The sequence below is a fragment of the Monodelphis domestica genome, chromosome 7 (genome assembly GCF_027887165.1).
Source record: "Monodelphis domestica isolate mMonDom1 chromosome 7, mMonDom1.pri, whole genome shotgun sequence".
Taxonomy (NCBI): Eukaryota; Metazoa; Chordata; class Mammalia; order Didelphimorphia; family Didelphidae; genus Monodelphis; species Monodelphis domestica.
In genome coordinates, this window is record NC_077233.1 from 226,328,324 (window position 1) to 226,344,727 (window position 16,404).

The following is a 16,404-nucleotide window of genomic DNA, read 5'->3' on the forward strand; positions in this document are numbered from 1 at the left end:
AATACTTGGGTCTTTCTCTGTTGATACACACAGGAAACTATGAAGAGAAGACTAAAAAACTTCAAATTAAAGAACTGAAATAAATCGAAAGATATCCCTCCTCACAATGAGATTGAATAAATTTAGGAAAGTCAGTATTTACCAAAATAACTTAAAAATTTAATAATATATAAACCTAAATGTCTATAGGTGATATTTTGGGGGTGGGTGGCTTGAGAGGCAGACCCATCCATGTGTCTTTATTGGTATAAAGAGCTTCCAATTAAGAACTTCTCTTACTAATGCTGAGAAGCATATTAGCTTTAAGAAAGTTGTCTGGACAACTGAAAAGCTTTAAGCCCATAGACACATATCGAAGCCAATTCTACTCTGTCAAAGACAGGACTGGAACACTCAGGAAATTTACTAACAAAATCCATTCAGAAAAATAGACACACATAAAACCCAAGAACTATAAAAAAAAGCTAGAGAAGAGGGTCTAGGACTGCAAGATACCAATATATATCACATGATTTAGATGTAAAGTAACATCATAAACAAATCAAAATCATACGGAAGAAATCACATGTTTATGGTTTGGGAAAGAATACATGACCAAAAGAGAGACAGAGAGTTTCATGGGAAACAAAAGGGCCAATTTTGTCATCATAAAATTTAAAAGGTTTTGCATAAGACCAATGTAGATAAAATTTCAGAGAAATGGGAAATTAGAAAAAATCTTTTAGCAACTTTCTCTAAGAGGTCTTATTTCTAAGATATTTAGCAACTAGATTTAAATAAGCCATTCCCCAAATGATAAATTGTCAAAGTATATGAATAAACAGTTTTCAGAGAGAGAAAATCAAGTTATCAACAGCCAAATGAAAAAAATGTTTCAAATCACTAATAATTAGAGAAAGGTAAATTAAAACAGATACCTATCTGACATTTGACAGATACATATCTGTCAAATTGTCAAAACTAACATAAAAGGAAAATGATCAATGCTTATGGGGTTATGGGAAAACAAATTCATTAATGCACTATTTGTGGAGAGGTGAACTCATCCAGTCATTCTGGAAAACAATTTAGAATTATGTACAAGAATCTATCTAAACTGTGTATATCATTGACCCACTATTAGGTATACACCCCAAAGAGATCCAAGTAAGAGGAAAGGGATCATATGTATAAAAGTATATATAATAGCTATTTTTGTGGTAGCAAAGAATTGGATACTCAAGAGGTTCTCACATACTAGGAAATAACTAAACAAGTTAGAGGCAAATAGTGGCACGGTCTTGTAAACTGATGGACCTGGAATTAAGATCTGAGTTCAACTTCAACCTCAGATACTTACTAGATGTGAGACCCTGGGCAACCTATCTAACCTCTGTTTGCCAGTTTCCTCAAGTGTAAAATATTAAAAGAATACTTCCAAAATTAAAAGAAAAAGCCAAGGTAAAAATATTTACAGTACTATTTAAGACAAAGAGGCAGTCATGACTTGCTGGACAAAGGTCTGGCACTGGAGTTAGAAGGACTTAGAATTTCAATCTAAATCTAAAACCTAAATTAAATTATAAAATGCTAAATGACAAAATGATAAAAAATATTAACGTCATTATCATGAACAAGTCTCTTAACTTTTTAGTGATTACTATTCTGAATTGGTAAAAGGAATTTCTGCACTGGCCTCCTAACACTGATAAAGCCATGAATATGACCTCTCCCAAGTGCTATCAAATTAAGACTTGGGGCATCTAGAATCTATAAAGAATAGGTACATAAAGGCTAACAATATAAATTAGCCAATGGAGCAATAGTCAAAGGCAATAAACTTATGAAGGAAGAAATATGAACCATTAATAATCATAGGAAATGAATATGCAAACTCTCCAAAGAGTCAGAGAAATGCAAATAGAAGACAACCTGAAGACACCAACCTAAAATCACAAAAAGGGCAAAAAACAATAGTTGGGGGGGGAGGGGGAACAGTATTGTTAAGGCTGTGGTTTCAGATACTCTAATATGATGTTCCTAGAACCGCTGACTCTGAAGAACATCAAAGCAATAAATAATAAGAATCACAAAAATTGTCAAACTTTTTAACTCAATGACTGAACTGCTAAAGACTATACTCAAAATACCAAAAAATGGGTGAAAAGAGTACTTATACATGCCCCCTCCCATTACTATTTACTTATACTTTTTATAAATGTCAATTCATTTAATTATGACTTTCTTCCAAACTCTGCTAAAACTAAGTTTTAAAATTTAGCTAAAACTGAGTTAAAAAATTAGAAACAAATCAGAAACAAGTTTTATTTAATGGAGAATAGCTAAAAAGATGATAACTGATATAATGGAATTTTGTTTTACTGTAGAAGTAATAAGTATGATATATGCTAGAAAATATGGAAAGATATGTGAGACCTGAGTGAAAACAAAAGAACAGGAGAGAGGGAAAAGGAACAGAGAAGTGAGGGAGAAAGTGGAGTTGGTAGTGGTAGGCTTTGGGAAAATCTGGAAGGAGATACAGTACAGGAAAAAGTTTTTCTTTGCTTTTCTTTTAAGAGTTGATTTGGTTCTACTGTGTATATAGAATCCACTCCCCCCACCCCCCAACTCGTTCCCACCTTGCTGTATGGCTGGCTGTCATGTGAATGCTCCAAACAGAGGTCACAGGTGAAAAGTACTAAGAATTGACCTGAAACTGAAGGTTATGGGTCCAGATTCAAGAGAAAGGACAAAGGTGTGGGGCAAGACATGCCTGTTCTTTCTATTCCCTTGGAGGCGGCTGGGTGGGACCATGGCTGAGATCCAGGCAGTGGTCAGTTAGATTAGGCTTTATACTTCTATCCTTTTTATATTTTTTCTACTTCAAGTGATTAACTTTATAAAAATATTTGGAATTATTATTAAATTTGAATTTTATACTACTAATGTTAAAGGCTAAGATCTAGAATAAGATTTTGCTCTTTAGTTTTATTTAACCTATTTTTCTTGATGGTTATTGAATTTACAATAAAACTTTTTAAAATAGGACATCATAATGCATGTAAATGGTCTACGGATAACAATCCAATACTAAGATGTCAAGTCTAAACAATGGAGTAAGAATAATATAAATGGCATGGAACTGTCATTATAAAATATTTATAAGACCATACAGATTCCTCTGTAAAATACTACAACAATGGGCCTCAGCCTCTTCCTTGCTGTGTGACCCTGGGCAAGTCACTTGACCCCCATATTGCCTAGCCCTTACCACTCTTCTGCCTTGGAGCCAATACACAGTATTGATTCTAAGACTGAAGGTAAGGGTTTAAAAAAAAAAATACTACAATGGACTTCCTACTCTGGATACTAATTAGCATGCGTAGGCCATAGCATACATACATACATACATACTATGCATGTTTGTATCTCTATTCTTGATCTAGTCATATATAATATAAAGTCATCTAGAGTTTTTAGAGCTAATCTTAACAGTATGAAATATAATCACACTATGTTGTTTGTTAAACAAACATTTTTAATAACATGTTAAAACTGACCCTAGATACCAAGCCACTATGATTAATATTTTTTAATTTAAAAAATACATAATTTTTTCAGGTCAGAGGAAGAAATAACAAAATGGTTTCTGACAAGATAGCTTCTTTCAAATACAAATTAGTGTGGAGTCAGATTAAGTATAATGACAAACATAGGAATCTAAGCATACTTTCAAGAAGATACGGGAATATGACATCTTTCCCCACACCCCTCATTACTGTTTACTTATACTTATTTTTATAAATGTCAATTCATCTATTTCTTCAAAATACTGATAAAACTGAGTTTTGGGGTTTCCTCAAAGAAGTCTAGCCTAAGCCAATTCTGGCTCCCAGTCATTCTTAGACTTATAAAAATGCTTATGTGCACAGTGCATTAATGGGAGGATGAAGAACTGAGTATAATAAATTTTAAATTACACAATAAAAACACATTACAAAATACTTCACAGCCCCAAGGATTTAATTCTAAGAAGGACCAAATCTGTCTTTCAAGGGAAAAAAAATTAAGTGCTATTTAGCAATCATTTTAATAAGATACATTAAAACAGTAGTAATTTAAGATTATGTGTAGTGAATTCACTTCAAATATAACGAGGAAGCAGAACTGTAGAGACCAGAGATGTAAGAGGGCCTTATTCTGTTCAACTTGCCCTTTAAAGCCATGACTCTGTGTCCCAGGTCAGATAAACCTCCTCAGTCAACTCCCCATACTCTAAGGCCATGTTGGTGAATCTATGGTATTGTGTGCTGGAGGGCACTGCTCTCCTCCCCCACTCCACACATGCCTGAGAACATTTCTCACATCCCCTGCCCCTCTGCCCAGCAGTCCAATGGGAGCTCTTCCTCCCTCCCCTGTCTGGGGTAAGGGGGCAGGGAGGGAGCTCCCATGTGTCATCAGAGTTGTAATTTGGATACTCAGTATCTAAAAAGTTTGCCATCACTGCTCTAGGGCTTGTTTTTCTTTCTTTTTCAATTAGGCAAGTTGGAGTGAAAAAGTGATAGGAAAAAGAAGGCAGATTTTTGTCAGGATAAAAAAAAAGTTAAAAAAAGATTTATTTTGTTGTTTGGTCATTTCACTTGTGTAAAAAAAGGGAGTTTAGGTTAAATGTAGCTACAGATAACAGTTATCTCAAAAATCTTTGCGGTGAGTTTCTCTGATAAATATCTCATTTCCAAGATTATAAGGAACTGATTCAAATTTATAAGACTAGGAATCATTCTCTAATTAACAAATGATTAAAAGAAATAAACAGAAAATTTCAAAGGAAGAAATCCAAGCTATCCACAACTATGTGAAAAAATCAAATCATTAATAATTTGAGAAATGCAAATTAAAGCCAAACTGAAATTCCACTTCACACCTCTCAGATTAGTAAAATGAACCAAAAAAGGAAAAGATAAAAGATAAAGGGGATATAGGAAAATAGGCATTTCAATGCACTGCTAATACAGCCATGAATTGGTCTAGCCATTCTGGAAAGCAATTGTTAACTATGCCCACAAATGACTAACTTGTGTATGCCCTTCAACACAAAGATAACACGATTACACTTATTCTCAAAAGAGATCAAAAAAAGAAACAAACCCATATGCAAAAATACTTATAGCTCCTCTTTCTATACTAGCAAAGAAGTAGAAATTAAGGTAGTGTCCTTCAATTAGAGAATGGCTGAATAAATCATGTTATGTGAATAAAATGGAACATAATTGTGCCATGAGAAATTATTAAAAGGATTGTTTCAGAGAAACCTGAGGAGAATTTAATGAACTGATAGGAAGAACCAGGAGAAAATTAATAACAATATTATAAAACAACAAAATGTTTAATCTTATGAAATCTGAATATTATAATGGTTATGATGTCAGAATACTGATGATGGATAAGGATACAACAGAGAAGTAGGTTATATATACAGACTTAAAGCAGAATGAGACATATATTTTTCACTGGTCATTGTGGAGATTTGCTTTTGCTTGATTTTTCATATTTCTTAAAAAGAGTTCTGTTTTATTGTTTTTTCCCCCCAAGAAGGTTAGAAATAGAAAGAAAAAATAAATACTAGTTAATTGAAAGAAGTGGTGTGGTTTTTTTTTAAAAGGTCACAAAGAAGATTTTATATTTGACTCTGTAGGCGATGGGGGGGGGGGGGGCGCTTGAGTTTACAGATTAGAGGAGTGACATGGTCAGATCTGCACTGTAGGAAGATTCATAACTTGACAGCTGAATGGAACTGAGAAGAAAGATACCTGAGAGAGTCTGCATAAAGATGGGACCATGTCAGAAGAGAGAAGATGGACTTATGCAAGACATTCTGAAGGTAGAATCAGAGTACTTAGCAACAAACTGGATACTGGGGGAATTAAGAATCCAAGGATGACACCTATCATTATGACACATGAGGTTGGGTGACTAGGAAGATGTTTGAGGTACCTTACTTAAAAAAAAAAAGAGAGAGAGGGGAAAAAGAAGGCAGATTTTTATCACAAAAAAAATATTAAAAAAAGATTTATTTGTTGCTTAGTCATTTCATTTGTGCAAAAAAGGGGGTTTAGGTTCAATTATACTTAAATGATAAAAAGATTGTCTTGATATCTAATATATTAAAATATAACATTTTATTTACCATTTTATCTTAATTTACATGAGGTTAGTGTGCCTCTGGTATTTCTGAAAAACAAATGGAGTCAACTGTGACTAGTACTCTAATGACATAGAAACCAAATGTAGTCATTTGAAGTGGTTGGATTGAAAATAATAAAACTAACTCTCTCTCAGCTTCAACTTTGAATTTAAACTTTATTTCTTGAAACAATAATATGTTTCTTATCAAGCCTTTAACCAAAGACCTGCAATTAGAGATCTCACAAAATCTCCTATCATCAGACCTCTTTACTAAATATAAAGAAAAATTTCTTTACTTTGTTTCTAAGGCATGGCTACCATCAAGTTATTTCAATTTTTATACCTCTAGTCTCCCTTTCAACAAAGATATTAGAAGGAAAAAAAGGGCAAGCAAATGAGGAGGATAAAGGTACTAAATTAACACAGTTCATTTTCTGCTGCCATAAAAAGGGCAGTGCTCATGGCTATAAAGCTCGTTCTTCTAATTCCCCACCCTTTGACCCCTAGCTAGAGAAACAATAATTTAGCACAAAAATCAACTCGGTGTCATTTGCTGATTTTCCCCCTACTGGTTCTAATTCTTCTTCATTTGAAAACTTTTACTACTAATGTTTCATAATTAAAACTACAATTAGCATTTATAAATGTTTCCATTGGCAAGTAATATGAATTTCAATTACCCACTAGCAAAAGTCATATAAATTGCAGTACTGACAAAGATGGGCTCCAAGAGCTAGTCAGAATCATAAAGCAAAGAAGACAGATTATTCAAAAGTATGTCAAACATAAGTAAGTAAAATGTGTTATCTATGTATGCAGAGGAAGACAGGTATCAACAAAATGAGTACCTAATTCTATTTAAGCTCTAAGGGAGAATAGAACACTACAAAGATTTCTATAATTTTGCTTATGTCATTACTCCTCTCCCCTGATTCAGAAGACTTCTAATTTAACCCAGCAGATAGTTTCAGGAGTCACTATACCCAAACAACTAAGAGCACTATGGTTAACCTTAAAGAAAAAACAAAACAAAAAAATCTGATCCCTACTCTCAACACACTTATGATCTTGTTCAAGAACAAAACAAGAAAAATAAAAAATGCCAAAAACAAATTTATTATTAAAATGGCTATTTTCTTTAAAAGGAATTGATACCATCAACTAATATCATCTGCAATGGGGATAAGCTAAATCCATTCCCATTAAGATCAGGAGTGAAACAAGGATGCCCATTATCACCTCTATTATTTGACATTGTACTAGAAACACTAGCAGTAGCAATTAGAGAAGAAAAAGAAATTGAAGGCATTAAAATAGGCAAGGAGACCAAATTATCACTCTTTGCAAATGACATGATGGTCTACTTAAAGCATCCTAGAGATTCAACCAAAAAGCTAATCGAAATAATCAACAACTTTAGCAAAGTTGCAGGATACAAAATAAACCCACATAAGTCATCAGCATTTCTATATAATTCCAACACAGCTCAGCAGCAAGAACTAGAAAGAGAAATCCCATTCAAAATTACCTTAGACAAAATAAAATACTTAGGAATCTATCTCCCGAGACAAACACAGGATCTATATGAACACAACTACAAAACACTTTCCACACAACTAAAACTAGACTTGAACAATTGGAAGAACCTTAACTGCTCATGGGTAGGACGAGCCAATATAATAAAAATGACCATCCTACCCAAACTCATCTATCTATTTAGTGCCATACCCATGGAACTTCCAAAAATTTTTTTTACTGATTTAGAAAAAACCATAACAAAGTTCATTTGGAAGAACAAAAGATCAAGGATATCCAGGGAAATAATGAAAAAAAATACAAAGGAAGGGGGTCTTGCAGTCCCAGATCTCAGACTATATTACAAAGCAGCGCTCATCAAAACAATTTGGTACTGGCTAAGAGACAGAAAGGAGGATCAGTGGAATAGACTGGGGGCAAGCAACCTCAGCAAGACAGTATATGACAAACCCAAAGATCCCAGCTTTTGGGACAAAAATCCACTATTTCATAAAAACTGCTGGGAAAATTGGAGGACAGTGTGGGAAATATTAGGTTTAGATCAACACCTCACACCCTACACCAAGATAAATTCAAAATGGGTGAATGACTTAAACATAAAGAAGGAAACTATAAGAAAATTAGGCAAACACAGAATAGTATACATGTTAGACCTTTGGGAAAGGAAAGACTTCAAAACCAAGCAAGACTTAGAAAGAGTTACAAAATGCAAAATAAATAATCTGGATTATATCAAATTAAAAAGTTTTTGTACAAACAAAACCAATGTAGCCAAAATCAGAAGGGTAGCAACAAATTGGGAAACAATCTTCATAAAAACCTCTGACAAAGGTTTAATTACTCAAATTTAAAAAGAACTAAATCAATTGTACAAAAAATCAAGCCATTCTCCAATTGACAAATGGGCAAGGGACATGAACAGGCAGTTCTCAGCCAAAGAAATCAAAACTATTAATAAGCACATGAAAAAGTGTTCTACATCTCTTATAATCAGAGAGATGCAAATCAAAACAACTCTGAGGTATCACCTCACACCTAGCAGATTGGCTAACATGACAGCTATGGAAAGTAATGAATGCTGGAGGGGATGTGGCAAAGTGGAGACATTAATTCATTGCTGGTGGAGTTGTGAACTGATCCAACCATTCTGGAGGGCAATTTGGAACTATGCCCAAAGGGTGATAAAAGACTATCTGCCCTTTGATCCAGCTATAGCACTGCTGGGTTTGTACCCCAAAGAGATAATAAGGAAAAAGACTTGTACAAGAATATTCATAGCTGCACTCTTTGTGGTGGCCAAAAATTGGAAAACGAGGGGATGCCCATCAATTGGGGAATGGCTGAAAAAATTGTGGTATATGTTGGTGATAGAATAATATTGTGCAAAAAGGAATAACAAAGTGGAGGAATTCCATGTGAACTGGAACAACCTCTAGGAAGTGATGCAGAGCGAAAGGAGCAGAACCAGGAAAACATTGTACAGAGACTGATACATTGTGGTACAATCGAAGGTGATGGACTTCTCCATTAGTCTCAATGCAATGTCCCTGAACAATCTGCAGGGATCTAAAAAATACTATCCACAAGCAGAGGATAAACTGTGGGAGTAAAAACACCGCTGAAAAGCAACTGCTTGACTACAGGGTTGGAGGGGATATGACTGAGGAGAGACTCTAAATGAACACTCTAATGCAAATTCCAATAACAGGGAAATGGGTTCCAGTCAAGAACACATGTGATAACCAGTGGAATCGTGCGTCGGCTATGGGAGAGGGAAAGGTGATGGGAGCGAGGGAGGGGAGGAAAAGAAAATGATCTTTGTTTCCAGTGAATAATGTTTGGAAATGACCAAATAAAATAATGTTTAAAATTAAAAAAAAAAAAGGAATTGATAGAAGTTTGTTCTTTATTTTACATCGAAATGAAAAACAATACTCAGTAATCTGAAGTAATATTAATTAATCCCAGACCAGGTTTTAACTGCCATCTTCTATCATCTGAACTGTTATATCCTCTATGACAAGGGTGAGAATTTCTCTGTCACTTAAGTGTTAATAACTTAAAGACCAATTAATAGTTTTATCTTGAAGTATACAGAAGAGACTCCCTACTGAAGAAGAGTCTTCTCTGTAGACGTGTGTCTATGACAACATGTTAAAAATGCTAATACAAGAATCATGATTTTCATTTTTTGGACTAATAAGTTCCATGATGTTTCTGGAGTTGAACACATATCAATGTTAATTTAATTTGTTAATGTTTTTATGGAATTTTATTATCATGAACAGTGTGCATCTATAACAGCACTCCTAAGACCACCATCTACCCTACAAGTGAACTCTCCTAAATCTGACTTCTTTCCATTTAGAATTTGAGTTCACTGAGAGAGGGATATGCCTTGACTTTATTTTGCACCCCTAGCTCTTAGGATATAATAAATGCTTTTCACTCATTCAATAAAGTATAGAAATGTAAAATTCTTTAGAGAGCTTTGCTGTCTCAAGGGTACAGGGGAGGCTTTGTAAAATGCTGAATATAAGAGTGGTTACTGTAGCTTTATGGTCTGTCTCTTCAAAGGGTGAGTGTAACCTTATACTTGGGCTTTCCTCTAAAGACCTCCATGGCAATCTGAGACACTAAACTTACAAATGAAACCCACTCTAGAACTAACGTCAGAGTATAATAATCTCTATGAGGCTTCAAGAATGAAAAAAATGAAACTGGAAGCCATGAGTTATGGGTTGCCATTCCAGCCATGTAATAAAAGAGTGTGATGGACAGTTATCAAGACTTTTGTACACATAGATATTCCCAGCATAGAAATAGCTCTCCTAAAATGATCTACCTAGAACTGCAAAATAAACACAGTTAAGAAGAAAAGAAAATCACTGTTTCTAAAAGTGGCTCCAAAAAAGGAATTTATTAGAAGACTACATATAAATGTAAATATTACCTTTAAAAGCAAATAAGCAAATTAGAAATATTAGTAGAAGAATATATTACATAAAATGCTAACATATTCCTTACTAAATAACGGTCAAAATGCTAGCAAAACCTCACTAAAGTCCCACACCTGATGGGTGCCTGGCAGTCACTATCTTGATTATTCATGACCCAATTTGGGGTTTTCTTGGCAAAAATACTAGAATAGTTTGTCATTTCCCTCTCCAGCTTATTTTACAGATGAGGAAACTGAGGCAAACATGGTTAAGTGATTTGCCTAGGGACACAGAGCCATTAAGTGTCTAAAATGGGATTTGAATTTGAGTCTTTTTGACTCCAGACCTAGTGCCCTCTCTTTCGCCACCTAGCAGTGTACTCCTTAAGATTATAAACTGTAAAACAGATGCCAGTTTGCATTGGTAAAAGGAGTTTTCTTCACTGGAAGCTCTCTATACCAATAAAATTATACATCTGGTTTTAATTTAGTTTATTTATCCTGAGATAAAATAATAAGACTTTAAAGTAAGCACAATGGCTGATTTAATTACATTTTACCTTTCTACTCTTTATTCTCAAATTCCAGAAATGCAAATTTACTAAATGAAAACATAATTTGATTTTGCTTAAGTACTAATTTGCAAAATAGCTAGCTCAATCTTAAAGACACTAACGGCAAACAATCAACAAAGTATGTGCTGAAGTTTTCAGTACAAGATTTCTGTTAAAATGGACTTTAAAAATCAAGTGGCAAATCAATGTGGATGTTTATTTTGTTATTAAGCACATACTATCAATAAAATTGAAGAACTTTATGTGATTTTTGGTTAGTGAATGAGAAAACCATATAGAGTACCCAAAGTAAGCACTGATTTCAAGTTATAATCCTATTTCTTTTCCTCCTTTCTACTAAACTTCTTAAACTTCTGGTCACCAATGGCTTATTTCACATTCTTAACATTTGGTTTATTCCTTTAATTATTGAAATCTGGCTACTATCCTTACCACTCTGTAGATCTTCAGGAATATAGTCTCAGTAAAGATTTGTTCTAAGTTTTCACCATATTTAACCTCTTTATCATTTGAATCTAGTGGCCACATGCTCTTTAAAAACTTTTTCTTCTATTGTTGTACAATTCTCTTACCATCTTTCATCCCCTTTCAGGAAAGCCTCTTTGTAGAAGGTGCCAAAAAACATTACTTTTAGGCTCTATATTTCTTTTTAAGGTCCAGTCTCATATCTTCCATTCTCTAAAGAAAACTTTCACTTGGATGTCTTGCTAACATTTCAACCCAAAAGGATAAAAAACAATCTTCCTAAAATTCATTTCCCTACTTGACATCCCTATTTCTATGAACAACTTCCCAAAATATGGGTTAAAAACTAAGTCTTTGACTCCTGCCTCTCTTAATCTCCTTTTTGATTGAGTAATCAAGTCTTGTTGATTCTTTCATAGTGTCTCTTAGTGATTCTTTCTTTTCTATTCTAAAACCAATGCCCAGATCTAATTTCTTATCACTGAGTCCTGGCATATTGCAATAGCTTCCTAATTAGTCCCTTAGACTCATCGATCCTCTTCCCTTGAACCATCTACAAACTATATTAATCCTACTAAATAACCATTCAGTTGTAAGGAGAGCATGAGAATAACAGGGGCATACATCAAGCAAGGCTTTGGAATGCCCAAAAAACCCCAGTTTGCAAGGTCTCTGGGTAGCCATAACCTAGAAACAGCCAGACATGTAGCATACTCCTCACACAAGAGCTCAACCCCTCTCCCCCAAATACTATATGTTCTTTGAAGAAATTACTGATGCAGATTGCTGGTGGAGTTGTGAATTGATCTAACCATTATGGAGGGCAATTTGGAACTATGCCCAAAGGGCCCTAAGAGACTGTCTGCCCTTTGAGCCTGCCATAGCACTGCTGGGTTTGTACCCCCAAAGAGATAATAAGGAAAAAGACTTATACAAGAGTATTCATAGCTGTGCTCTTTGTGGTGGCAAAAAATTGGAAAATGAGGGGATGCCCTTCAATTGGGGAATGGCTGAACAAACTGTGGTATCTGATGGTGATGGAATACTATTGTGCTCAAAGGAATAATAAAGTGGAGGAATTCCATGGGAACTGGAACAACCTCCAGAAATCGATGCAGAGTGAGAGGAGCAGAACCAGGAGAACATTGTACACAGAGACTAATATACTGTGGTACAATCGAACGTAATGGACTTCTCCATTAGTGGCAATGCAGTGATCCTGAACAACTTGGAGGAATCTATGAGAAAAACCACTATCCACATTCAGAGGAAAAACTGTGGGAATAAAAACACAGAAGAAAAACAACTGCTTGAATACATGGGTGGAGAGGATATGGCTGGGGATGTAAACTCTAAATGAACATCCTAATGCAAACACCAACAACATGGAAACAGGTTCTGATCAAGAACACAAGTAATACCCAATGAAATTGTGTGTCAGCTGCGGGAAGGGTGGGTGGAGGGGAGAGAAGGAAATAATGTGATTATTGTAACCAAGGAATAAAGTTCTAAATTGACTATATAAATTAATTCAAAAGAAAAAAAAAGAAATTACTGATGCAGGAATTCTGTGAGAAGCTTGGGTAGATGGTACCACATTGACATACTAAATTACCACCTATAGAAAACTCTATTTAGAGCCACTGAGGTAATCTAAATCCATTGTCTCCATCCTGTGAATCACTGACTTCCATTGTGAGTGATCTAATCCCTCTTCTTGATTCAAACCTTCTATAAATATCTATCTGAAATCAAAACTTTGTCACTGATCAGCAAGAGGCCTCTGAATCTGTAAGTCTGTTCTTTCTGATCCCAACCTCATTCCTCTAATCCTGTTCTGTGAACCACAAATAATTTCTCGAGCTAATCTTAACATTTTGTCATATCACTTTGTTTCTCAGATCAACACCCCCACTGCTTATATATAAAACCAAAATTGGTGTTTGATAATAGACTACAATGTTGCCCAAATAGTTTTTTTACCCTTATAATAACAAAAAAATTTTCAGACCACTATTTCCCAAAATGGAAATACTATTTAATTTTTAAAGTCCTACACAATTTGGCCTACATCCATCTTTCTAGCCTCACTAAACATTACTTTCAGCCTCTCACTGGAGAGGAAGCCAAAATGGTCTTTTCTATGCTCCTCACTCATGACATTCTATCTCCTTGCCCACTGGTCATCCCACTTGCCTGGAATGTTTTCCCCGCTTATCTTCACATCTCTTCAAGATGGAGTTCATGCACCATTTTCTGTATGAATCAATTTCCTGTTCTCCATAATTACTAGTATCCTACCTCTTATATTCAACTATTTTTATAATCTTATATGTATTAATTTTACATCTAAAATACATATTTTTATGGGAAAGATAGATGGTCCGGTGAATGGCAAACTGAGCCTGGAAACAGGACTCAGCTTCATGACTGCAAATCCAACCTCAGATACTTGTTAGCTATGTGATTCTGGGCAAGTCACAACCTTGTCTGCCCCAATTTCTCATCTATAAAATGAGCTGGAGAAAGAGAAAACAAACTACTCTACCATTTTTGCTAAGAAAACCCTAAATGGGGTCATGAAGAGTCAGACATAGCTATGCAGTAATTCAACACCCCTATAACACTCATCCTACCTCTGAATATTCTGATTCCTAGAGGGTACCACACCTCTTTTAGGTATCCAAGTTCCTAGTTTCAGAGTCATCCTGGACTTCTTGCACCAAATATCCCTTCAGATACCAAGTCTTGCCCACTCTATTGACTCTTAATTAGTCTCCTTGTCTCGAGTCTCTCCCTCAATCCATTCTCCAGAGAAGTACTACAATGATTTTCCTCAAGCCCAGTTCTGGCCAGGACAATGCCTGAATAAATGAACTCCAATGGCACCTATTTCTTCTAGAGTTGATACAAAACCTTCTCTCTGACATGTCAAATCTTTCATAGTCTAGCTCCAAATAATCTTATTCCTCAACATGGGCTCTTCAGTTCAGCCAAGCAGGTCTGCTTCTTGTTCCTCACATTCAACATTCCACCTCTGTCAAAGTCTTTGCAAAGGCTGTCCCCAATGCCTAGATCAGCTGAAATATAACTTTAAGAAAACTTTCCTACTTCTTCCTCCAGTTGCAAGCTCTTTCCTACTCTAATTATCTTATAACACACAAATAAACTCTCACACATTGTGTATATATGTGCATATCTGTAATTTAAATATTATTTATTCTACACACTTATTTTTGTTATATCCTTTAATAGAATATAAGCTCCTAGAGAGCACAAGTTTTTAATTTTTTAATTAATCACATTTGATTAAAAAAATTTTGGGGGGTTAAAAGACTTTTATTGTTTGATCACTAGGGTCAGGGACTGCCTTTATCCTTGTATCTTTCACAGCACTTTGCATATAGCAGGATTGTTTTATTTTAAATGTAGTATCAATTCACAAAGATATCTACTCTGTTCTAATTCCCTAGAATTTTAAGAAAAAAGTATAGCATATTTTACTATCTCCTTCCTTACTAGACTTGGTTCATTAAATGTAATCATAATAGCTCTGATTGTTTATGGTAGGACTAGACAGAACTATAAGATGTGAAGATCACAGTTTTTTGGAAAAGGGTGGCTACTATGAGATATCAATGAAATTTTCCTAAATGCAAAAATGAACAAACCAACTTGGGAGAGATAAGAAGCCAGAAGAATAATTTTTATTATATCTAATAAATTTAGAAACCAGCTAGAAGTAATTTAAATAGCAATTTGCCCTGGCATTCATTTAAGAAAGGGGCAATAATCTGAAACAATATAAAGAGAAACCTAGGTAAACAAAAAATAAGGATTTCTTTAACCAGGGAAAAGGAAACATAAACTAAGTAAAAGGTCCAAAAATGAGTAAACATGGTAACTAACTGGGGAAAACATCATATAACTAACTGCTTTCTGCCATATCTTATTCAGTTCACAATCCATATAAATTTGGAGTTAAAGAGGTAAAAAAATGTATTTCTTTTAAAAAATTTCATTTGAGGTTATAGTCTCAAGGAAGTGCTTAAGATTAACTACTTAACTTTATTTCTTGTTTTCTTTTTCCAAAGGAAATAAATGTGAATGTGGGTACTTGTACACTCACCAGTTGTGAACTGTCCTTTCAATTTCTGAAAGACAGGATCCTGTGCAGTTGCTTGTGCTCTTCTAGCTAAAGATTCAGAGGCAGCACTGGAAAACATAGTAGAAACGTTAGACACATTTTCCAGACCAACTCCAAAGGTGCTGACCAACTTCTTGACAAAATTGAGAGTGTGTGGTGTAATTTTGGCATCCGAAACTGCTCCACTTTTCTCAAAAGCTACAGAGTAGCATTTTGCTAAACCCTGCTGAAGTTGTCTGAGAACCTAAAAGAAAAGAGATGAAAGCTGTATTAAAACAATTGACATCTTTAAATCAACAAATATTTATATAAAGGACTTCAGGATTTGGGCACTGTGAATTTATATAAATATGATATGAAAAAAAATAGCCCAGAATTAAAAAGAAGTTTGATGACCAGCTGATGACCTAAGCGCTCACTACTCAAAGTTATAGTCATGGGAAATAATGCAACGGGTCCTACCCCATTAGAATATCTGGTGCAAATTTAAATAATGCAACCATTTCAGGGAATTCATTATTGACACTAAGGGGACCTGAGCTGTGTTATCCCTTCAATGAATTAACTACAGAAAATAA

The 16,404-nt window shown here is 34.7% G+C and overlaps 1 protein-coding gene across 11 annotated transcripts in view; it reads right to left on the bottom strand.

The window, feature by feature from the left end:
* The window catches only part of TRRAP (transformation/transcription domain associated protein), a 186,172-nt gene that overhangs the window by 17,869 nt on the left and 151,899 nt on the right, over positions 1–16,404 (bottom strand). For all 11 annotated transcript variants that reach the window (XM_007498285.3, XM_007498284.3, XM_056806503.1 and 8 more), the window contains one exon: positions 15,809–16,070. In XM_007498285.3, coding sequence (XP_007498347.1) covers positions 15,809–16,070 — 262 coding nt within the window. The remainder of the gene's footprint in view (positions 1–15,808; positions 16,071–16,404) is intronic.